This window comes from Poecilia reticulata, chromosome 10 (assembly GCF_904066995.2).
Source record: "Poecilia reticulata chromosome 10, P_reticulata-male-v2, whole genome shotgun sequence".
NCBI classification, from domain to species: domain Eukaryota; kingdom Metazoa; phylum Chordata; class Actinopteri; order Cyprinodontiformes; family Poeciliidae; genus Poecilia; species Poecilia reticulata.
In genome coordinates, this window is record NC_088839.1 from 13,197,762 (window position 1) to 13,222,872 (window position 25,111).

Genomic DNA, 25,111 nt, shown 5'->3' on the forward strand with positions numbered 1-25,111 from the left:
ATGTTTAAGAAAGCTCGGCAAGGTAGAAAATGTCAGTGAGCCATTCAGCACGCTGTAATCACATCGGCGGTATGAGATGATAAAAAGATGTGAGTTGATGTTTGTTGTGGGTTTACAGGTATCTGATGGCTGTAGCTGTGCAGCTTGACAGGCAATATTATGTATCTCAGAACCTTAAGGAATAAAAGACAAAAAGACTCTCATGGGAATGCGGAGAGGATTTTTGGCTTATTTTATGCGAGTGTCAATGGTGGAAAATATATAATGTTCTTTTGTATGAGGTTGGAGGTGCCAAAGAAATAAATATAAAAAAAAAATGTCTCCAGTGCGGAGGAATGAAACACCGTTCCGTCAATCAGATTCAAATCATGGAGGCCTTTTATTTTGAAATTGCTGATTTGTACAGCATTTGTCTCCTCGCTGCCGCTGGCAAACGCGGATCTGCTCAGGAACAATTGGATTCATTTAAGATTCACAGAAGATTCCAGGCCTGCAGAGTTTTACATTTGTATGGAAATGAAGAGATGGAATCTGTTGGCAGTAAATAGTCTGTCCGGAGAAGGATTATTTCTGCTCTTATTCTTTTTTCCCCCCAAGTCAGCAGAAAAGTTTGTGTTTTGTGATTTTGACTTAAAAATCTACACAGAACTGAAACTTTTTTTCATGATGCATAATGGATTTTTTCAGTAGCATCAATACCTATTTTACCATTGTCAAATGGACCTACAGGCTTAAATGCATTTTATTGGGACTTTATGTGAAAGACCAACACAAAGTACCTCATAATCGTGAGGTAAATGAATGAAAATATCCATTATTTTCACTTGGGTTACATATAAAAATCTAAAAAGAAAAATCTGGCATGAATTTGTATTCAGCCTCCCTGAATCCAAATTTTGTAGAACCAACTTAGATTGAGCCAGAAAATTATTTCATTCTTCTAAATTCTTTTAATAGGCCTCATAAATTATCTTAAGCAAATATGTTTTGATATAAATCCTCCCACCGTTGCTCTAGTTGAATGGTTAGGACCAGGGTCCTGCTCAAAAGTTACATTTTAGGACGACGGATTGAACTGTGCTCTGGGGTATTTTCTAATCTTGAGATAATGTTTTAAACACCAACTCTGCTTTAAATTTATTTCCATCCCTGCCCTCTCTGTTGCGTTCATCTTCATGGTTCTGTTCCTCCACTAATTTTCTACCAAACGTATGAAGTCTTTACAGAACAACCGGACTTATATTGAAATTAAATTAAATTACACTGTGGATTGTAAATTTTCAGTTCAAGTTTAGTTGCTTTGTGTTAGTCTATTTAAATCAAAACCATTTTAGGAAAAGTTCACTTGCAATTAAGCATTGTCCATGCTTTTAGGACACAGTTGAGGTAGTCAGTCACTATTTTTGCAGATGGAGTATGTTTGATCCTGAGATAGTATAAAATGTCATCCTTCTAAGCCACCCTAGCGGGCCTCATAAATGCTCTTCATATTGGTATTTATTTACAACATGGGAAAAAAAAGTTGTAAATAAATGCAGGTCTTAGCCAGGAACTCCACAGCTGTGCTGCATCTGAAAATATAACACAGTCAACTACATAAATTATGGAAGACAACAACAGTTTCCTTATCACCTCCTATAAATTGCCGCACTACAAATGCAACAGCGTGCAGCAGCTTCTGCTGATCAAGCTTCTCAGTACTAATCATAGCATGGAGACAAGAGTATATCTCTATAAATCCATTTTCATTACCTCTCATTGTGATCGCTCTTGCGTTGGGTACAGCATTTCTGGGAAAATGTCTTCCATGCGTCCGCTTTTGGCATCTCAAATAGTGAGGCAATGTCACAGTGACCTCCTCTCATGCTTCATTTTGGTTGTGATAAAACACGCAAGTGTTTCTGCAACATAACGTTGCCAGGATACAGAGCAAAAGTAAAGGTTAACTTTGATGCCTGCGATTGCGTTTAGAAAAGAAAGCACTTGCTCACACGCTACTGAAACATGGATGGGTTAGATGCACATCTAAATGTTCGACAGAGTAAAAAGAGCTTGTAAAACATTTTTTTTGTATTCAGCTGCAGTATTTATCTTTACAAAAACGTATGTTCGGGCTGAGTTGTACAGTCTGCAGTTGGGGTGAATGTATGACTCAGAGCTAATACGAAGGAACCAAGCTGAGAGACAAGTGATGTCAGTGCCAAAGGCGTAACTAATGGCAGAGAGACTTTGTTGGACAAAAGTTGGTTTCTGAACATGTAAATGGGCTGTTTTCATGCCTGAACAGGGTGCTAAGTTGCTTTTTAATCTCCAAATGCTCTCTTGGAACAACTGTACAGTTTGTGGAGCAGTGCATAAACAGCTGCATTGGATAAAAACTCAATTATTCCGACATTTTCCTGCTATCAAATCCAGATGGAGCCTAAAGACGCCGTGTGTGCTTATAAAAGCAGAGCTGTTGCGAATGAAATGTTGTAGCAGCGCAGCGTAGAGTGGCTGAGTGAGAGCTGCAGCCCTCTCCTTCGTCTCCGAACCGATTCCTAACAGGATGAGTTTTGAAGCGTCACCCGTGGAGGCTCAGCAGTAATTGAATTGAGTTGCATCTAATCTCATTGCCCAGCTTCTTTGGTAGCCTGACTCTCATTAGGCTTCATTGCTAGACTTCCATCTCGCTTTCTTTCCCCCCCCTCACACTCCTCCACTCATATCTTGCAGCCAATCTGCAAACTCTGTAATTCAAAGAAATACTCTAATCCCTCTGAATCAAGCACCTTAGCATTAGCTGAAACATGACTTTCAGCTTCAGAACCACAACAACACTAGTTACTCATTTTGCATTGCTGTGTTATTGCTTGCCTTTCAATAATCTTAACCCTAAATCTAGTAATCTAATGAAACAGCTAAGAAAATACGGTCATACTCAATTTCATATTCTGTCAATACAACCACAAACTTCCATACAATTTTTTTTTTTAAAGTGGTGCAGGAGTTTTCAACTTTTTTCACAATTGCAACATCTAGAATATGTTGTGTTTTATGACAAGTGAAGTCAGGTATTTACTTGCTAAAAAGCAAAGCATCCATTTTTAAGTCTTTTGCATAGACTCTCACCAAGATTTTAGTATGGAAATTGAGTAGGCCATTCCAAGTCATTAACAGGCTTTGATTCACAACTTGTATCTGTACGTTCAAGGTTGTATCAACTCTGACATCAACTCTGACCATTTTTGCTTTCCCTTCTTAAGCAGACCTGCAGACTGATGCTGCCACTACCATCTCTCATCGTGGGGGATGGTATGTTCAGGATTATGTCCAACATTTTGCTCCACAGAGAGTGGCATGTAGGTCAAAATAGTTCATGTTTTGGTTTCCTATGACCAGAGCATTTTCTTCTATGTTTGCTATGTCATCTGCGTGGCTTGTGGCAAACTACCAATTGGAAATCTATTGGTTTTTAGCAAAGGACAAGACAAGAATGGGAATTCTTGTCATATTGACATTGAAATTGTCAATATGAGCTGCACTACTTCAGATTTTTTATTTTATTTTAAAGACGTTTGAAATAATTATACATGACATGTGACAAACATGACATGTTTGACATGACAAACTTTGGTGACATTAGAAAGCAATTGGTTCCACTGGATTTTATTTATATGAATCACAGTATAGGGGTTTATTTATTTCAAACAGACAAAAAGTAAAAACAAGAAAAAAAATTATCATGCTCAACTGACATGAAATTTTACGTGATCTGTTTGAAAAGGAACAGGAAGAAGATACAAGATCTCATACTCTACCAACAAACATTGAAATCGTCAATATGAGCTGCACTACTTCAGATTTTTTTTATTTATTTTAAAGACGTTTGAAAACTATTTACCGTATTTTCCGCACTATAAGGCGAACCTAAAAACCTTCAATTTCCTCAAAAGCCGACAGTGCGCCTTATAATCCGGTCCGCCTTATATATGGACCAATATTGAGCCACAAAAGGTCTAGCAACCGACTTCATTTTCGCCAGTAGAAGAAGAAGCGTGCGATGCATGCTGGGATAGTTGTCAGAACGCTGGTTTGTTAATAAAGTTTGACTGACCTATCTACCTGCCGACCTGATAATCAGGTCGTCTGCAGGTCATTTAGCACCACGTTCTCCACCAACATGCTGTGCGCGAATGGAGAAGGGTGACCATAGTCCGGCCACGCCCCGGCCCTGTCTCGGAAGGCTCTCCTCGCCGACCCGAGTCGGACTGTTTTGTTGACATCCCGTTTAGACCATCTAGTGGATGCATAACGTAACTCCAGCCTCTCCTGTAGCATCTATTCTATGCGCCTTACAAACCGGTGCGCCTTATAGTGCGGAAAATACGATATATATTTTTCACTTCACAAATTTGCACCGTTTTGTGTAATTATTCAAAATGCAGCACAAATCCTAATAAAATACAGTGACGTTTGCGGTTGTAATATGATAAACTGTACAAAAGGTCCAAGGGGTCTAAATACTTTTGCAAGGCATTGTAAAAAGAAATGAGCCAATGATACCCTGAGAGCGTTACTCAAAAAACAAATTAGTTCACAATCAGCTGAAACCAGCAGCCCAAACCAAATAGCCTGAACCTACTTATGATGGATAAAAATCTAAGGGGCCACACATGACAGACATGGAGCCAGCACTTATTGATAGCTCTCTGCTCTAATGTGCCAATGCTCTGGTAAATGGGGGTCTCTGGCAGCCTGAAATGCCCTGTTGAGCACCGTCCCAGGTCTCACATGGAATCAGAAACAACTGAGCTGAAAGCACAGAGATAACATTTTGTAAAAGTAGGGTTGGCCTGGTACATAACCGAAGAGAGATGGGGAGTCTGCTTTGCAGAGGTAATGCTATTACAATCTCCCCATAGAAGGTATATTACCAAGAAAAAGAAAGAGAAAAACGGTCAGGTAAAGATGAACTCCACATGCACCGTGTGCAAACCATTTACTGGTGTGTGGCCAAATATATGACTTTCTGTGTATCCTTCCGTTTTGGATTTTGGAAAAGCATTTTCTAAATTTGAAAGAAATTATTTAATTCTCAGTTGTTTTGCGGTGGCAGAGAGAAAATTTCTAAACCTGGACTGGAACCAATCGAGTCATTATTAACAAACTAACATGTTTGTCTGAATACATTTTTTTTTAACTTAAAGTAAGGCTAAAAGAACTGGGTGACAACACTGCTTCATTAGGACAACCAAAGTTCAATGTAAAATGAAGCAATTCAATCAAAGCGTCAACATGTGCAATTTGGAAGTGGGGAGATTAATCAAAAACATTTGGAAAGTAAAAAAAAAAAGGATTTCTGGTATAATTTCTACATAAAAGGAAGGCCGCCAACGTAGCCCAAAAGTATGCTGCCAAAGCTTCGACGTGCTACTTACAGCAGGACTGTAACCAGAACAGCTTCTATCCAGGGTGTTGTTCTAATCAACAAGATAGCAGGTGTAAAATCAAACAACAAGCGTGCTGTCTGTTTCTTTTACATGCGCAGGAGAGATGAGAGTAGCACTTTTCCCTGGTGAAAATCCACCCACCGACTTTGGGTAGCTCCTCAATATTTCCCTGGCAATTTTTGTTCCACTTCACTTACTACAAACTACGCCACACTTGTGTACAGTAAGCATGGATCTTGACAAACAGACAGAGTTGTGTATGCGGTTTTTTGTTTTTGTTTTTTTTTGGAAGGGACTAATTAGGTTCTGCTCTGAAGTCCTTGCACAGCTGAAGCACAAAGAAAAATGTAAAAGGAGAGGAAGATTTTTTTTTTCTTAGTTTGAAATGATTATGATTTATTGTTTACTGTTTAGGATTATACATACGTTTGTTCTTTCAGAGAAACAAATTGGCCCAGTGGCATACAGTAACATCAAAGCAATCAGCCTTCTCTATGGCTGCTTCGAGAAAAGGCCAGGGCACTTTGTTATAATGAAAAAAGGAAGCTCCCAGCTGTAATTTCATGGCTGCTGAAGCCAACACTGGGCAGGTGGTAAAATAGCTTTATACCAGGTTCAGTTAAGAGGACACTGGAAAAGCAGAGAGGTTTATTGTCTGCTTATTCTGACAGACGGTGGCTCTCATATCATGTTTTTTTTTTGCTCAGTTACAGGTGCTTGACTCGTAGTTTTTCAAGAGGTTACTGAATTAGATGGTTGGCTCTGCAGCTTTGACACTGTTTATTGGGCTGTCACTTTGGCAGTGATACCAGTTTATGTGTGCAAAATGAAAAGAGAAGGTGAATGCTGGTGATGCATCGCTTCATCCATATTTCTTTTATATTATTTTTCTAGTGCATTTTATGGCTTCTCTGATGTGCCCTTTCTTGTCAGCGTGTCCAAGCTGATTTATTCTCCCGATGCATGCATAATTTAGTTGTTACGAATTCGCCAAGAAGGAGAAGTTCACTAAAGCACAAAAGGCTTGCGTGCGTGTGTGTGCGTGTGTGTGCGTGTGTGCGTGTGTGTGCGTGTGTGTGTGTGCGCGTGTATGCACGCATGCGTGTGAGGGTGTGTGTCGCAGCTGGGTGCAGCTGAGGTGCTATTATTGTTGCTGAGATGGGACCTGAATGTTGAAGAAACAAACTGTGTATGACACAGACACGGCTGCTGTAAGCGGCTGAAATTCACACTTATTACCTGACTGGGGGCAAAAAAGGATAAATCACCTTTTGTGGAGAACAGGGTTGCACTGTTTGAAATTATTTGTGTGAATTAATGTCAGGGCAGGAGCAAAATAATTGTTATAACAACTAGGAAAGCGGAAAATACGCTGCTGATTTGCCTTTTTGTGAAAGGCATGTTTGGGTTTTAAAATGAAGCGAGGTCAAAACAAAAAGAGCAGCGTCCTTTGATACAATCTAAATGAACTCCACCAATTATGCTACAGGACATTCAGCACTTTGAAACCCTTAAATAAAACCTAGCATGCCAAATTGCAGGGAGTTCCTTAATTAGCTTACAGAGCTTATCTGTGTCTCATGTAAAATCAGTATAAGTTCTGGACAAGACTATTAAAGAACAATAGTGAACAAACAACATCCTGAGGATCAGGGAACACAGCATACAGGAATGAGCCAGAAACTGGTTTCAAGGTATACCACGATATGAAAAAGTCACAAAGTGTGTGCATCCCTAGCGCTGCAAGTTCAGGCGAGTCCCCTGAAATGCCCCCACCGCTCTGTTCAGTCGGCTATGTGGGAAAACTTTGACAACCTTAAGAAGACAGACGGCAACTTGGAGGAAGAAAGTGGGTCTATGTGCACATCAAACAAGATAATACATCTAGGAGAGCAACACCTATCACTATGTGCTAAAAGGTTTATTTTGTCTTGAAATTAACAAGCTACCATTAGCATCAGCAATCAGTGAAAGAAATGTCAAAGTTTTGCAGTATCACTGCTTTATGACTACACTTCTAAAACGTGTTATTTTACACAATTCGGACAGATATGGGAAGTTAAACAGAGTTTCAAAATTAGCCCTCCCACCATAATCTCTGTAGTCATAGTCAACTTCAGTTCTCTATGGAAGCTGTTTTAAATTACATGTGTGATGCTGAAATTTCATTCCCCTTTAGTGTGCGAGTTCGTACTTGATTGCTTGATATTTGGCACACAACACAATTAAGCTATACTGGCCATCTAAACATCTAATATCATAAATACGCTTCCACTGCTTCCATCTAAGACAAATCAGGTTATACGCGACAATAGTCATCTTTTTATTGACGCATTGTGTCATGTTGGGAGTTTTTATTGTGTTTTAGATTGTGATACAGAGTTTGATGTCATGATAATATGTCTATATCATATGCACACAGAAAGGAATCACAAGTTTGAATGTGTGTATACAAAATGTGTGTCCAGCTAAAGTCTAGCTTAGGTAAAGCTACAGAAGCACTCTGTACTTCCGCCTTTCAATTAAACTTACTCAAATACACAACCCAACAACTCCAACACATTCATGCAGACAAGTGAGGCTATCTTACCGTTATCATTTCAGACCGGTCCGTGCCTGGTCGTGGATAAAGTTGCAGAAAGCTTGGTTAGAAAATAAATCAACACCTTGCTTTGAGCATTCCTCAGAGTAACTTTCAATCCATTTAACAAAGTGTAAAGAGTATAGCACAGCTGCAAACTGACCAAAACATGACCATCCACCAAAACTGACAGGCCAGGAAAGGGGAGCATTAATCAGACAAGCAGCCAAGAGGCCCATCGTAACTCCACTGGAGCTGCGGAGATCTACGGAGATTTTGTTAGCAGTACAACTACAAGTCACGCACTCCACCAATGTTTTTTAATACCAGAAACCACAACTAGTTGCATTTTCCATTGTCACGAATAATGTAGGGGGACACAGTGAGGAAAGTGCTATGGTCAGATGGGACCAAAATGAAGCTTTCTGGTTTATATGCAAAAGACTCTGAGTGGTGGAAAAACTAGCACTACACATCACCCTGATCACATCTTTAATTATGCTGACACACACTGGAGTAGGAATGCCAAACCACATTAATCTAATTAAAGATCCGACTTCATTTGAGTTGCCATCCAAGGCATTCGGGAGATAAGCAGGAGGTATTTATTGTAGGACTCTTTTGAGGAACAAAGACAACTGTCTCTAGATAGCCAATTAGAGAGGATGCTAAAGGATGGGGAACAAAGTTCACTTCAGATATTTACTCCCCCCTGACCTATATCTGTCCTTCTGTTCTCCTCTCTGCTGCACTGTAGCCTGACAGAAAGCATACAGTTTTAAAATCCTCTTTTGTGCAAAGGATCCCAGAAGGTATGCAAAATCAAAGTAGCTACTTGTGGTCACCCTGTCGTTCAAAAGCTCTTCTTTCATCAAAATATTTTTTGATAAATGTGAGATGGTCTTTTTCAGTCCCTTGCTTGTTGAATTGTGAACACTGACCTTAACTGAGGAAAGTGAGGTGTGCTTTTCCTTAAGGTGTTGGTCTGGGTTTTAATGTGACATTCTCAAGAAATTATTAATGCACTATTGGAAGAATTTGGGCAAGAACTTTCACCACTTTTCCATTATTTCTACTTTTGCGAATCGTCCCTCTTACCGTGGTTCGCTGAAGCAGAGACAGTGATGGATGTTGCGGACCTTAATTGTCATCTGATCCTGAACTTATTTGAATCGGGGCATAACAAGTTGGTCTTCAGAACATTTAGCCTACTTCATCTTGAAAGAAAGATTTCTCATTGTTCGTTTGGGGTTTTGTTGGGAGGGGCGGTTGTATGGCTTGTAAAACTAAACACATCTTTCAAAAAGACATGGTTAATCACAGTCAATTTAAAGATTGAAAACTACTTTTTCACACTGGATCAGGCTTGGTCAAGATAGTGCACCTTAAAAAAATTTATTGGATTGCCTATTGCATTTCTTATTTTCTTTTTCTTTCTCTCTCTTTTTGAGAGCACTAACATATAGAAGTCTCACCCTATCAAATTATGAAAAATGTCAATATTTTGTGAAATGAATATAACTATTTATGTGGTCAGTAGAGACTTTTTTCTGCTTTTAAGTGTATCCTAACTGTTTCTGCAAATTAGATAAATTGATCAGCAAAAACGGTTCTACGTCAAACACTAGATATTCTAGTGTTAAAGGAAATGTAGTTAGATGCCGTAAAAACACATCTTAATGAATTTAGAGGTTATTTGGAGAGTTAGAGCTTGAATAAAATCAAACTGCGGTTACATCTTTTATAATATAATCTCACCTTCTCTAAAACAGACATACAAGTGGCTTTTTCACTTTACATTTTGTCTTTCCCTGCTTTTATTTCTCGTTCCTGCAAGTAATTTAAACACATTCTGTGCATGTTTAAACTGAACATCCGGCTGCATTGAAAAGAATCATTCTCTATTTTTTCCATTGCCATCATTTATTTGCTGTTTTAAACAGCACAGAGTTGTCATTGCTTACATTGTGCAAAACCCAGATTGACTTGTTTGATTTGGGTTTATGTAAAAACTGTTCTCCAGAAGACAATAAAGGAGCTCCTAACAACCCTCAGTGCTTCTTATACAATGCAAACACACTCCTCCTGTGCAAAGTTTGAAATGTGAACTTTTTTTTTTTTATTGTTCGACAGCTTTATAAGGCATGCTTGTAGAATATCATTGTTGGCCGTAACATTTCACACATCAATTTGACAGAAAGTGCTTTTCTACTCTGTAGATATCTGCATTGCCATCTGAGACCGTATATTGTGAAAATTGATTGTGAAATCCTTATTCTCTACACATCTTGCCGTTTCAGGTGAGTTCACTGAAAAAAAAAAAAGCATGCTCTGAAAACGGTTAAAAATTAAATAAGACTTCACATGGCACTGCTCTGTCCAGATGCTATAATGAGGTCGTGACATGGTTGAACTGTCACCACTTGAAAGATAAAAGCAAATGATCAAAGCAAAGGGTCATGTTAGCTTTCCTCTGTGCAACAGGCAGTCATGTCCTGAACTGTTTTCCTATGAGCTGCATCACACTCAGAGTATTGATTAATGGTGGGAATGATGAAAACAGAGGATACATAGCTCAGCATTATTCTTAATTTGTCTCCAGTGCCTCCGTGTGCCAAGTGATATTTTGAGACAAGCCTAAATCATTTTTATTACAACAGTAAGTGAGAAGGTGGCAACTCCAGGCCATTGCCAAAAATATAAATAGAAAAGCCCTCCGGCCCTGTTACTTCCACAGTTTAAAAAAGAAAAACACACATTCTCTCCAAAATATGCTGATAAACATTATTGGCTGGCTTTATTATGTGGCTTCATTAGTTTGCAACACTACTAACTGTACTGCTTACTACTTTTGCAAAAATAGATGTTTTGGTTTTTTTGTTTTTGTTTTTTTAGCTACGCTGCAACATATGATTTTTTTTTTTTTTTTAACTTTCTAACAACAAATGAATAATTAGATCATTATAATCAGAATTCAGGGACACTGTCCGTTGACTCAGCCTGTGACACTGGATCTTCATTTTTACTGCTTCATTGTTACCAAAGATTCAGGATTACGGTGCATTGCAAAGGCAACTAATGCTTTGTTACATTACAACAGCAAATGTCAAAGTGGTTTCAGTGGGACATCTGTAAACTATATCTGAGTCGATACATTGTGCATCCACCTTTTGCTGTCTTAAGGGGACAAGTGTTTTGGGGGTCTGTTCATATTTAGTTCTATAACATATGTTATATATGAATCTATGGACTGGGAGGCGATAAACAAATAGCATATTGAATCTAACATCCTCCCTGACTGAGTATAAGCCACTCCACTGCAGCTTTGGGTATATGTTGATTTTTCATATCTTATTGGAAGGTGAACCTCTGACCCAAACTCAAGTCTTTTGCAGCTTTTAAAAGGTTTTCTCTCAGGATCGCCCTGTATTTAACTCCCCATGTGTTAGCTTTTCACAACAAAAGCGTAGGCTGTTGCATAGACTATTTCAAGCTCTGCCTTGGCTTTTCAGAAGGAAAAAAAAATCCCCCTTATTGAAGACGTAATACATCTTAAAATTGTATGTAACGCTTACAAAGATGTTTTAGCAGTTTGTCGTAGAAATATATCATTAGTTTATTTGCTCTTACATCAACAGATGCCACTTAAACACTTTTGTGAAGTCTGCTATATTTCTAAGTTATTACAATTTCAAAGTTAATGTCTCTGCTAGTGAGCCAGTGAATGTAGTTTGAGTAATGAAAGGAGGAGAACTGCTAAAAGCTCAGATGAAATGTGCCTGTAACATTGAGGCAGCCGTTGCTCTAGTTTTACTGCAACCATGTTAACAATTCCCAGCTAGGTTCAGTGAATGCTCAGAGTGACACAAATACTATCCAAGCAGGGATCCATCTGTTTGAATGTTTCCAGCCATTTGCCCCACATTTTGAAAAAGATGGTTTTTTTCATCAGGAAAATGTCTTTGAAAGGTCTTTTTTAGAAATGGAGGAACGTTTTCATGACAGAATATAAGAAGAAAAATTATTTTAAATTATGTAAAATTATGTTTTACATGGCATGTTTTAAAGTAACATGCCATGTAAAGAATTATGTTTTAAAGTAAATTGAAAATCTGTGTAGATGTTTTTGCACAAATCATGCACTTGAATGATGCTCTTCTTTTAAGAGTTGCACATCTTCAAGAAGTCAGCATCACATCATGATACTTATTTTGACTTCTCTAAACTTACATCTCAATTATCACAGTCAAATTAGCACACTTTCATCTTGATTTATGCCAAAACGTTTCACCTGAAAAACATTTGGTTTGTCCAGGCAGACAGTCAGAAATTTCACCTGAGCTTTTAGGTGCAGATTTTTGGTTCAGCGCACTCTCGCTGCATGGCACTAACCTCACTAATCTGAGGTGGGCAAATTGGGATTTTATTTGATGTTATGAACAAAAAAAGCGCCCCAAATCAATATGGAGTGCCTACGATGAGTACACACAGACATCCACCTGGCTCTTTCTCATTTGTGAATCTATCCTGAAGACAGACTTTTAAATAATGTTTTTCTTGTATTGCAACTTGTTTGCCTAGTAAAGTCAAAGCTCTTTAAGTTAAGTTTAATTGTACCAATAAGCAGCTGTTGGATTAGGATTATGAGTTTGTGCATGGGGCTGAATGTTAAAGACATCTTTAAGAAGTTAACAAAAGACCCTGTTTTATGGTAAGTAGTAGCTTAACAGACAGTTAATGAGTTGGATGCAGCTGAGGCAAAGACAAATGTTGTCAAAATGTTCAGTGCAAGAAGTGCTTTAAAAACCTCAGCACCGCTTCCTCCAAAAAATTACTATGAGCTGTGCGATGCTGATATTCACATTAAGTGATCCGGAAAATTCAAATTTGTTTTTGGACGTCAAACAAACGGCACATTCTCTGACCCCTTGTGATTTGTACAGCAATTCATCTTTTTCCAAGCACTTTGCTGCCGTCGAGGAAGGAAAGGTTGTGACTGCTGTGCAACAACAATCAGAGTGAACACAAAGACATACACTTGGGGGGGAGAAGACATAAGTGAAAGCTAAAAGCACATAAAGAAGAAGAATGGGGGGGAGGAAAGAATGAGGGAGAGTGACTCATAAATCAAGAAAAGGTGAGATTGCTGAATCAGGGTTGATTGTGCCTGGGAGAGACAATAAAGCCTGTAATCGTCTGTCTCTGCTGCACAGACCTGGCAATTATCTGCCCATACCTGACCGCAAAAACAGAAAGGGCAGGATCCATCTACCTTCACCCGATCATCCCATATCGCTCCAGTTTTTAAGGGGAAATATGATGATGCACACTGTAAGAGCAGGGCAATAGCGTTCCCCTTCACAGGGATATCTGTAGAGAGAGTGTGTGTGTGTGTGTGTGCGTGTGCGCGTGTGTGTGTGTGTGTGTGTGTGTGCGTGTGTGTGTGTGTGTGTGTGTGTGTGTGTGTGTGTGTGTGCGCGCGTGTGTGTGTGTGTGTGTGTGAAGAGTTTCCTTCTGCTTATTCGTTCAGATATTAATCAAAGAAGAGGGTGGTGATAGTTGCTTTGGCTCTTTCATCTCTCTCTATCCACATGCATATTAACATGCACACATAAGGAAGGTTGTCAATTTATTACCACAGATAAGAGGAGAGCAGTCACTTATTATGACGGTGTAACACCGCCTGCGCAAGCTCCATTTGCTTCAGCTGCTGCTCTTCCATTGCGACATCTGCTTTCAAACGGCTGCCGCATATTGGCATTTAGGATACAAATTTCCCATCATTTTTCTCCAATACTTGTGAGCCTGAAGCGTATGGACATCGCTCTCTGACTGAAAGCACGGCACAGAGGGCTAAAAGCATTTTTTTGCCTGTCCAATAACAGTGCTAAATGAATAGTGTGGCTGTAATTAATCTTTTTTATCGACTGAATAAAAACCTCTTGGTACTACTCAGCTGTTTTTCCCTCTCTGTATTTTTCTCTCTAATAGGAGAGTTTGGAAAATAATTGCAAAGTTGCTGCCAGTGTTGTGGATGATCAAATCTTTTATCAAACACAAATTAGAAAGCAAAAGGGAAAATATATTTCAACAGGTGATTAGTGTTGCACATTCCGAGCACAGGGTCATTTGCAATTCTCATTTATTTATTTATTTATTTAACCCAATGCCTGTGTTCAGCACATCATAAATGCAGCCTCTCATGAAAAGGGACTGTGTTATATTTAGCTTTTATTGTTGTTTTCACCTCTGTCCCCTCTGACGATCTTGTACATGGAAATTATTTTTCTAAACACGTCTCCCTAATTTAATTTTTCAAGAAACATTTTGAAAGAATAAGCAAAAGCCGTGTTTCCATCAGACAAACAAAACACCAAAACAAAACTGCCTGGCAATAAACTAAAGTCGTGCAGTCTCACATTTTCAGCAGGGCAAAGTTCTTACATAAAACCTTCATTTTGTTGCTAAATTATTGTCAGGTGTAGTTTGATTCAAGATGGCATCTAAAATGTGATGATTGTATGTTTTACCTGGAGAAAATGTCACCTAAACAGGTAAGAAAGAAACTTTTACGCAGCCACTAACACATGAATAAGGTCGGGTCAGAATCAAACAGTCAACAAGCGATCACGTACAGGACGTTGGTTTTTGCTCACACCCTTAAAGGGCCACAAGACACACCTAGCTGAGTTCCTGTGAAACCTCTCCCACTGCAACATCATGGTGTTTTGTGTGATTTACAGCTAAATACTAAACACAGCAATCATAGCAGAGAGGAACAACTATTAGAAGTTCACAAATTCAGAAGAAGAGGAAATAGTCATTGACAAGCTGCAGTGTCTCATTTTATTTTCCATGTTGTGGGAAAAAATAAGAACAGAAGGCATCAGTAGGACGTTCTCCTGCTGCACAGGACCAGAACCGAGCGGGCGGAGCTCGGTGTTTTGGGCCGACGGTACATTGCCTCAGAAAATTGTCATCCTGCTCTCAGCAGGCTGACAAAGCTTCTGGCAGGTGAGCAGTCAAGGCTGTTTTGCGCATAAACGAACACGGCCACAAAATTCAGATCATTCACACAATAGCTGTGCATGCAGAGAACGAAAAGTTTGCTAGGAGGGTTGTGACAAGATGGGACAGACGATATGAGGCCGAGAACAAAATGATGCGATTTTTATCATGCAACTGCAACCTTGAGAACCAATTTCCGCAAGTCGGCCCGACCATACGGAGCTCTTTAAGAGCAGAAAAAAAAACAGAAAAAATACAATGTGGGGAAGTCAATGAAATGGCAAAGAAGGTGGTGGTCAATGCATATGGGAAGAATGTTGTGATTTAAATGATAATAAAACAGTAAAAAATGTTTTTGTCACTCTTTTTTTTTAGGAAGGGTAAAGTTTCCAGGGGGTCTTCCTTTATTTGGTTGGCCAAGACATGACAGACTTCTAGGTTTTATCTTTGGACGGTTTTATTGGAAGCAATGATGCTTTGAACAGGTTTGAAAAGAATCACAGAGCAAATTAAAAAAATCTCAACAAAGCTTTGAAAACAGAATTGTTAAGAGATTGTTGCACTTTACGATTCCCGGTCTCAGGACACTTGCTACATGTCTTCAGTTTCTTACAACTCTACCCTGTTTCTTTAAAAAACAAAGTGACTGTTCAATAAAGGTCACAAGTGTCCCAAATATGTAAAACATAAGTGTTGTACACTGATCAATATGGATTCTGTGTTTTAACCAGATTTAAATGTTTTGCTTTATATAATTTAACCCTTAAAACCATTTAAGTTTAAAATACAGACGCAGAGAAATAGAATAATAGACAGGGTTTTTTTTAATCTTGCCCTTTCCCTAAGATTTTTGTTTTATTTTTGTTTTAGTTTATCAAACCAAGTCAACATTTGACTGAAAAAAACTAGAATTTGTCCGTTGTGGATCAAAGTGCACATCTCATCTCTTTGAGTGTGTAGATAATGTCGTCATGAAAAATCTGATCAGAATAATAGATGAAAATCATTTGAAAGACTTTACTTGCAACGTATTGAATTGTCTGCCAGTTTTCCCCTTCCTTCAGAGCGAGTCTAAAAGGAAAACATGCACCCTTGAAAGCAGCTTCCCCCCCGTCACTCCTTTCTTGCTTTGGCCAGCAGTCAGTGTCCACGATGCCAGGGGAGCTGCACTACCTGATAAGCAAAGGTAGAGGCTCTCTGACACATCTGTCTGCTTGATGAGCCAAGTGTCAAAGCCCCCCAAAGTGCTGGATGAAGTGCATCAATAAACGACTTTAATCCCCTCCTGGGGCCAATGTCCTCCCACTAATAAGGGATCGTTTTACACCGCTGGCTGTAAGCAGAGAGGCAAAAGTGGCTTGGCATGCGCCTCAGCACGCGGATGTGCTCTACGCTGGGAATTGTCTGTACACAGGTAACAGGCTGTAAATCACAGGCGCCTGCTGTTGCTTTAATTGCCGGACTGAATTGGTGTTTGCTTCCTGTTTGTTTCTTTTCTTGTTTTACCTCCCTCTGTTGCCCCCTTTTGCCATTTTGGTTGTTTTTTTTTAAAAGACCATGTCCATTTGTCATCACTAGCTCTCCATCTTTCCAATACTTCCTGCAGTGTTGAATTTCAGGCCATTTTCCTCTGATATGACTCCAGCTCTATCCCAGAAAGTTTCAGACACTACAGAAAGTAAAATAAATAAAAAAAATTTAAAAAACAGAAGCACAGGGGCTGAGCAGTATTAGTTGTTCTGAAGGACATGTGGGTTGCTTGCATCCGCAGGGGAGATCCAACGAGTGTCCTAGTCAGAGTGACCCTAATTAACCACATATTATCTACAGGCTGTGCAGAGGATTAAGGCCCTTAGCTGTGGACCGTACAGGCCTGGAGACCCAGGAAGAGAGGACTCCGCATGAAAACCCACTTCATACTCTGCCTCAAACCTGAATTTAGATAAAGGTGGGAACGTGAGACTGGACCTCAAAAGATCCAAGTAAGGAGGCAGAATGCGGAAGAGAAATGTGGCTGGGATTAAACGGTTGCATAAAATTGAAACATTTGCCTCTGTGTTTTCCATTCTTGCCTTTTATTAAACCTAAATATTGTGTTATGAGGCAAGGATAACTCAAGGAAATACAAAAAAGCAATGATTAAAATGATAGTTTTATATATATATCAAATGCAACCGTCCTAACTAGCCTAGCACCATGTGAAAAAGTAATCACCTTCTTGTTAACTTGTTTACTGTGGCTAAAAAAAATTGTTTTCGTTTTTATTCCTTTAGGAAAACTAAGTTCAATTTCACTAAAGCTGCCAGATCTGTACAATCAACAAAATGTTCAAAAATAACATCTATGACAACATAAATAAGGCCTAGAGGTCTTAAAATATTATCTCCTTGTGTTTAAATTTATTTTAAACTGTTGATGAAAACGTCTTCATGGTCTTAAAACGTGCGACAAAAAAAGCTAAAAGAATACATCTGTAGAGGATAAATCCTTTTTCACAGCACTGGATCTGCTGGTCAGGGCTTTTCTCTATAATTACTAAATATAGCAACCCCAATTCACAATGCACGTTCCCAGGAAAACACCGTTTCTGGCACGCCTACAAAGAGGAACAGATATTTTGACTTCGTCTGTCATCTCCTGGAAATCTCCCTCTCCCCCCGGCAAGGTGATGTTTGAACAAATTGAAGCTACGGTAGGAGGAGAGGATCGCTTTTCTACTGAGAGATAATGAGCTCATTTCCCCGCCTGACATTAGAAATCCAAGAAATTAACACTTTCCTGTGTTGACAGGTTGTCATGTACACAGCATCCACAATGCAAGGCAATCTGGGGACTTGCACAGAGACCCCCATTGAAGCAACACAACGAACGGCTCCCGCAGGCCGCAGGAGAGTCTGACTTCGGTTGGAAACACTTTAGTAGCAGCTGTGACATCCTCATTTCAGTTGAAAGACGAGCCAATATCAACAACACGATTAAAGAGGAGATTAACTGGCATCAACCAGTCAACTGTTGGATGGAATCAAACGCTATAGCTCATAAAAGTGCTATTGCTTTTAGAGGGGTAGAGTATTACAAGGGCGATGCTTTGCAAGTGAATGCATTTCATATTTTCATAACACCAAAATATTCTATTAGAGAGTTATAACAGTGCAACTCTTCATAAGGCTCCCATGGGGTATTACAGAGCAAATTTAAACTTCCATTATCCTGCTACACGCAAGCTTTATGGAGTCACTGCAACTCAGTTCTCCGCTGCAATTCCCGGCTCAAAACTCTTCAACTTACCTCGATCGGTGTCGTAGAGGTAAACAAACTTCTGCCACTTGTAGTAGGAGAGCAGGCTGAGCACAGCGCCCCTCAGGGTCGGCCGCATCTGGATGACAAACTGCACCTCGTTATCGGTGGGGTAACTGGGCGTGACAAAGGAGGTGTGCAGAGCGCCGCAGAAGGAGGTCAAGGTGTTCATGGACTTCTTGTCGTAGAATCCGAAGATGGCGTACACCCCGCGGGAGAACTGCGAGCAAACTGCAGGGACAGCAAAGTGCAAGAGGACACGCGTCAGCAAGTTTTCACTTTTGTGAGCTTGAGCGTCGTCACTTCAGGCTGGAATCGTTCTTTATGTGGCAAACACACAGCAGACTGAAAAAAAAGGGATCATCTGCATGTAAATGCTCTTTGTGCGATTGATAACTCAGAGACGACTAATGAAAAGAATGGAAGTAAATAAACACACAAATGTAGACGCTCACAGCATCAAGCTGTGACATTTTCCTTATTTTATTTTTAATGGCTTTCAGGATGCATGTGACAATCTACAGCGTCTTGAGAGAGTATTTATGCCTCGATGTTTTTTTTTTTTTGATCATTTCTCACATCCCAATCACAAATTTCAACATGTTATATTGGAAATTTATGTGACAGACCAATACAAAGTAGTACATAATTACAAAGCAGATGGAAAATTATTTTCAACATTTTTGATTTTAAAAAAAAGTGTTGCACATTTGTAATCCCCTTTACTTTGCGACCACAAATAAAATTCACCATTTAGTGAATAGAGATTGCCTGTAGTTCATTCTCAGAAGAACTGTTTTGTGAAAGCCTCAGAGAATGACATTTAGAGCAGGCTCATGTGAGAAAACACTGCTTCCTTCACTTTCTAAAAGTGGAAACATTATGGCTTAATAGCTAACAAAAGTTTTACTGTTTTGGTCTTAATTCAACATAGCATATGTGGCAAAAAACAAAAACAAATGCTGCACATAGTGATAAACACTCCCTCCCTACTCTAAAAACGGATATGGGTTTGTCATAATGTCTTTTTGTTGCTGGCCACAGAAAAGAGAACTAAAAACAGGGAATTATCACATGAAATTCCTGTACTATAAAATGAAACATGTGGCTATTGAAAAATGTGACACACAGAAAATTGAGAATACTTTTTTTGCAGAGCATTATAATCCCTAAAGAGTGCCGACAAACCTTTTTGTAATTAAACAAGAATCAGTGCTACAGATGATATCAATATGATGAGTAATATCTGATTTTATTTTCATTTTTACTTTATGAGATTTTCTAAAGAAAGCATTCATCATTACACCGCAAGGACTTGAAGAATCTTGGCTGAAAAGACTAAAAACTCACGACGACCGTTTGATGAATAAAACATTTCATAAATCAGCCTGGAAATGACAGCACCAAACTGTCACTCTAAGAGAATGCAATATAGTTTTGAAGATTCACATTTGTAAGTGAATTCTGTAAGCATAAAAAGATAGAAAACTTTAGGTCATTTCATAAAAATAAAAAAAAAATAACAAAACAATTTCTTAAATGTTTAAATGCGCAATGCAATTTCAAGCACTGGTGTATAGAAAACTGAGGTCAAAAGTCATCTGGTGACGTCCAAATCAGTGCACTGCGTCCAAAGAGACAGCCCGCTTTCCCACAGGATCTGTTGATAAAGGCTGCAGCTTGTATGTTGGGAAAGTGGCAGGCAGCGGATAGAAACGTCACAACATTCAGTGAAAGCTTCCAGCTCCAGCTCCAAGCTCCCAGCAGTTATCTCTCTGCTCCCTCATCCAAAGTGAACAAGTCACTGCAGTATTCACAGCAGCTGTGAGCGCTGCTGCTTCCTGTCCCCGCTTCAGTCGGCTCCCTCCAAAAGAGCTGCGAACGTCAAACCTTTTCACCTCCAGTAAAAAGAAAAAAAACACACACTTTCAGCAGTCTCGTAAATAATAGCTTTCAGTTGTGGCAGGTTGTGGCACGTGTTTAATGTAACAAGTGTCATCAAATTCAAAATAGCTTTTCTTTTTCTTCTTTTTGTTACACAGGCCAAATGAGTTTGGAAAAAAACAAAAATCCCTAAAAAGTAAAAAACAACAACAAAAAAAAACGATGCTTAATTGTGTATTTACTTTCAGAGTGAGCATAACAAATATTTTATTAGTTTTGACGTCTGGAAAAAAAATTCAAGACAATCCCGGAATTGTGCAGCTCAGTAAAATGATCCATTTTCTTCATCAGAAAGATCTTCTGGCATTTCTTCAGAGACCACAAAAAAAATGGTTTGCGTATTCATCTTGCACTCTAGTGAGACAACATAAATTGCTAGGCTTGAACGGCTTCCATTAAGTCAGCAGCCATTAAGGTGTAAACTAATATTAAAAGCTACAGGTGTGTTTTGGTTGCCTGCTCGATCATAAACATATTCTGATTGACTCTCCAGTTTTCCCGCTGGGTAATCAAGCATTCTCATCACTCTTAAACACTTTGAATATTACAGTTCAGCAGTTCAGTTGACGGGGGGGGGTCTGGGGGGAGGACGGCTTCATCCAATCCTGTTTGATGGCTGTTTCAAATATTTGTTTCCGATTCCCTGATGGATATTCAGTTAGGCTACGCTGTGAGATATCGCTTCGACTCCTGCCTTAAATAGGGGGGTGTTAGTAACAAACAGTCACAGAGGTGACAGTTCTTATTTTATGCCCTCTAATCAGGCTGACGATACTTCTTTATTCTCTCCCCGTGGGGGTTTTCAGCCTTTGTGATTGAATGTGCAACCCCCCTCTGATGCTCAAAGAACAACATGATGGTGCTCAGATATTTGGCTCTTAAGCAGAGTTGCTGTGCGAATGAGAGATCTCGTCACTGGTGTGATTTGCCTCATCTGCTTTAATTACGTTCCCTTCCCATCTTTGCTCAGACAAGGACCTCTTCCAAAGTATTCCGGATCTCTGTCTTTCTCTCTCTTTCTCACACACGCACACACAACAAAGCTTCTTGATAAGTGAATCAACAACCGGACTGCGGCATTGTGGGTAAGGGCTGCAGGGTGAGAGGGACAATCTCCCAAAGTGAACGGGAGCCAGTGAGAGTTGCAGCCCCAGTCGAAACCCGTCTTCCTCTGCACTTCCTCTTAATTTGGGCGAGCACTGACATAAGACCTGTCCTACGGGTCTAGATCCAGCAGCTCCTTTATCTCGGCTGAAGCTGTCCTGTGCTTTTAGGGTTAACCTTTGAGCAAGCCCAGACGTCGTTACCAAATAATCCCCTGTTGAAACCCTTTGAAACCCCTCTCTGAGACGCACTTATTCTAGTGGAAATGTTTTGGGGGGCTGCTGTGATTCCAAGAACAATGCAATCTTGAATAATCTGAGCTCAATAAAGATTGTCTCACAGAGGTGACATTTGCACAGACGCATTCTGCTTTTGTTTTGCGGGCTTAACTCCGGTCGTTTTCTTTCCAAAAGACATGCCTGCACCCTCTCCTCCTTTTACGCAACCCATACCTAACTATTGCTGAAGGTAGTAAACAATCTTGTCTTCAGAATCTGCCGCCGCACCTCCGCCTTTGGAGTCAGCCTTAATGAACATCAATTGTGCCTGCTTATACAGCACCAGGGGGCTTGTTGTTGTAGCAATGTGTATATGTTGCGCTATAGACCCCGCTAGAGTTATTCTACCACTACATACAATTAACGGGAGCAGCGATATTGATTTTTAGTAGAGCACTTTAAGCTTGGTGCAGAAGGCTCTTGTTTTTTCTCTCTCAATCACTACTGGACAAGTTCCAGTTAAAAGCAAACATATAAACGGCCGTCTTCAGGGCTTTGCTGCTTTTGCTAACTAACAAACAAGCAGGTGCATGGATGGAAATGAAAATAAAAAAATGCATCCTTCATCCAGCTGAGGCGGCTTGATGTGGGCAATGGCTTTCTGCCAAGAGAAGCATGGCTTGGCAGAGAGACATGACGCAAGATAAGTTATCTGTCATTGGCCCCGGAGCTAGTTTTCAACTGCTTAATTGTATGTCCAGTCAATGGGAATGGGCGCTCCCTATTTAATGCACAGTGTAAGCACCTCAAAAAAGTAATAACGATATTGTTTTGCAATGCAGGTGCCTGATAATGTTGAAGTTAGTGCCTGATTAGAAGCTAATGATTTGCCCCAATGATAACAGACTGATGCTTCGAGTGCATTTCACCACACCTTGCTCAAAATATTAAACATTTTGCCATTTCAGTCATTACCTAAATAGGCTTACACTGAAAATAACTTGAACATGATTTGAGATTTGTGAAGTCTATTTGTAATATCACTTTCAGCAGCAATTGCAATATATTCCAAATGTACCATTATCATAGCATGCAATGACTGCCCGTGTGTTAGCAGTTGATCATTAAAGATCTGCCTTTGTCATGTTTTAAAATGCATAAAGTAAAACTATAATTCTCTACTTCTCTCATGTTTGGTTATTGTTGTTGCCTTTGATGTTTTTACAGCGCAGCCTTTGGGTGGAGCTCACGCTGACACCCCAGAGTGAAAACCACATGTCTGCAGAAAACCATCAATCTTTTCTCATTTGTAGTGATGTTAATCCATTCTTGTCTTCAAAGTATCCAACTCATGGAAACAATCAGCAATACTAAGTTTTTGTTAGTCTGATTTACAGCTTTCTTCTGTGACCGATTTGCTAACAGGACCTATTTGCAGCTTTTAGGAGATGCAAGCTGGTTTCTGGTGATGTCTAGAAATTAGACCACACAAGAAGCTGAAAGGTGTTGGATTTTTAATCAGGTAATCAGGTTGATGGCTCGGGTGGTTACCTATAAAAAGAGAATTATTCCAGATTAGTCTATGATAGCTACCAGTAGTTTATTTTTATGTCGCACAAGAAACGGATAGTAAATTGTTTATGCTTTATGTGGGTTTTAACCTGATGGTCTTGTATCTTTAGCACTGTAATTCCTCCAGGTCTGAATTATTACCCAACAGGCTGAGTTAATGTAATGTTAATTTATCTCAGTCCTGACAGAAGGTGTGCAGGTCATGATCTACGCTGAGTAACGCTTTATGGGATTATGGACTTTCGTAGAGGAGGTTATGTCATTTCTTTTCTAGTTGGATGCGACAAAAAGAGGAAGGTTGCTCTTTATTTAGGGAAACTGAATTTAGAGTTGTTACATTTGACTTTCTATGGCTCTCCCCTCGCTCAATCCTGTTGGTAAGTTATGGACCGTATTTGTGCCGAACGCTCTCCAAAGCAACTTAAAAAAACGACACAAAAATAAATGGAGGACTCACTCAACTCGGCTTTCTGTGAACATTACGGTTTCTCATGCAGCCTCAGTGGAGAAAAAAGACGGGGGCAAAAAGTAATGCATCTTTAAAAAGCAGTACCTCACTCTGCATTTAGCTGAATTACTCACCTGAAACAACAACACTGCTAGGGTACCAGAAACAAGTTAGCGGACGTGACGTCATACGGCTACCTGCAGCGTCTGAGGAATCTCCGCTAATGAGATGCGGGGTTGGGGGGAAGGTTTCCCAACAACCGTGCATGACACATTCAGGTACAGCTAGAAAATTAGAGTTTCTAAATGTCAAACAACCCCAAAGTGGTTCAAATACGTTTTGTTGTGAAACATGTTGTATTCTAGCATTTCTAAACCATTTTCTGTTAATATTATTGCATAATCGATCTATCCACACACAGGCAAGGTCTGGTTAGTATTTTTTTCCAAGTAAAAATAATAATTAAAAAAAGCCGCTCGTGCATTTCTCCATAACCATCTTCTTTAGTCACAAAATATTTTAACAGCCTCACATTTCTACTGTAATTACTATAACCTACACCTTTGCTAGATTGTTATACATAATGAAAAAGTATTCCTACCTTAAAATATTTTTCAGTTTTATCCAGTTACATCTACAAACTGTATTGAGATGTCATAGACCTTCCCAAATTCATTCATAATGGTGAAGTGGAAAAAAAAAAGATACAAAATAAAAATCCACAAACTGTGGTGTACATTTGTATTGAGCACCATCTACTCTGATGCCAATAAATAAAATCCAGTACAACCTACCATCTTCAGAGATCACAAATAAAGTGCATCTGTAATTTAGTCTTAGTGATCTAGTTGTTCTGAAAAAGCTTCAAAAATTTCTTAGAGAACATTAGCAAAAAGCATCATAAACACCAAGGACCAAAGCAAATAGGTCAAACACAAAGTTGTGGAGAAGTTGCCACACTTTTCACATTTTTTTATTTACAAAATATTTTAAAAGCTATGTATCCTTTTTCTTCAATTTTTCAATTTTGTTGTAACACATTTACAGTGTATTTATGTTGGTTTAGTACAGAAATATCCCAAAGCAATGCAGTGAATTTTGCAGTTATTACTTGAAAAAAAAAGTGAAAAGTTTAATGGTTATGAATACGCTTGCAAGGCAATTCAAATGTTTTATAAATTTCTTGTTTAGAAAATCGGAGATCTAAAGTGCATTAGATATTAGTGCTGTTCTTGAGATTCTTGAAAATGTAATGTTAATTTAATCTTAAAGTCATGTATTGATAATCCCTAAACGGTTTTGTGCTTCGACAGGTTGTAAAAAGCAAAGCTAGTCATTTTTGTAGACGTGACTAGCTACGGCATTTTAATTAAAACTCATACAAAACACTATTCATTTTGGTGCCAGAAGTAGCACACAGATAATCTCAATGAATGTATGAGCAGGTAATTTTACTGTGTAATTTTGTAGCATTACTTTCACCAGCAAGAGGGATACTGATCTCGAT

General features: G+C 39.2%; 1 protein-coding gene and 1 long non-coding RNA gene across 9 annotated transcripts in view; both read right to left on the bottom strand.

Annotated features, from left to right (window-relative positions):
• The window catches only part of gria3b (glutamate receptor, ionotropic, AMPA 3b), a 102,042-nt gene that overhangs the window by 50,690 nt on the left and 26,241 nt on the right, over nt 1-25,111 (bottom strand). For all 8 annotated transcript variants that reach the window (XR_014089471.1, XR_014089470.1, XM_081611916.1 and 5 more), the window contains exon 3: nt 18,310-18,549. Coding sequence is in view for 6 of the 8 variants with exons in the window: in XM_081611916.1 (XP_081468042.1) it covers nt 18,310-18,549 (240 nt within the window). In the remaining 2 variants the exon portion in view is untranslated. The remainder of the gene's footprint in view (nt 1-18,309; nt 18,550-25,111) is intronic.
• On the bottom strand, nt 19,552-24,493 carry LOC108166648 (uncharacterized). The gene is made up of 2 exons (XR_014089472.1): nt 23,614-24,493; nt 19,552-20,216 (listed from the first exon to the last, which is right to left on the bottom strand). It is a non-coding gene; the product is annotated as an uncharacterized LOC108166648 (long non-coding RNA).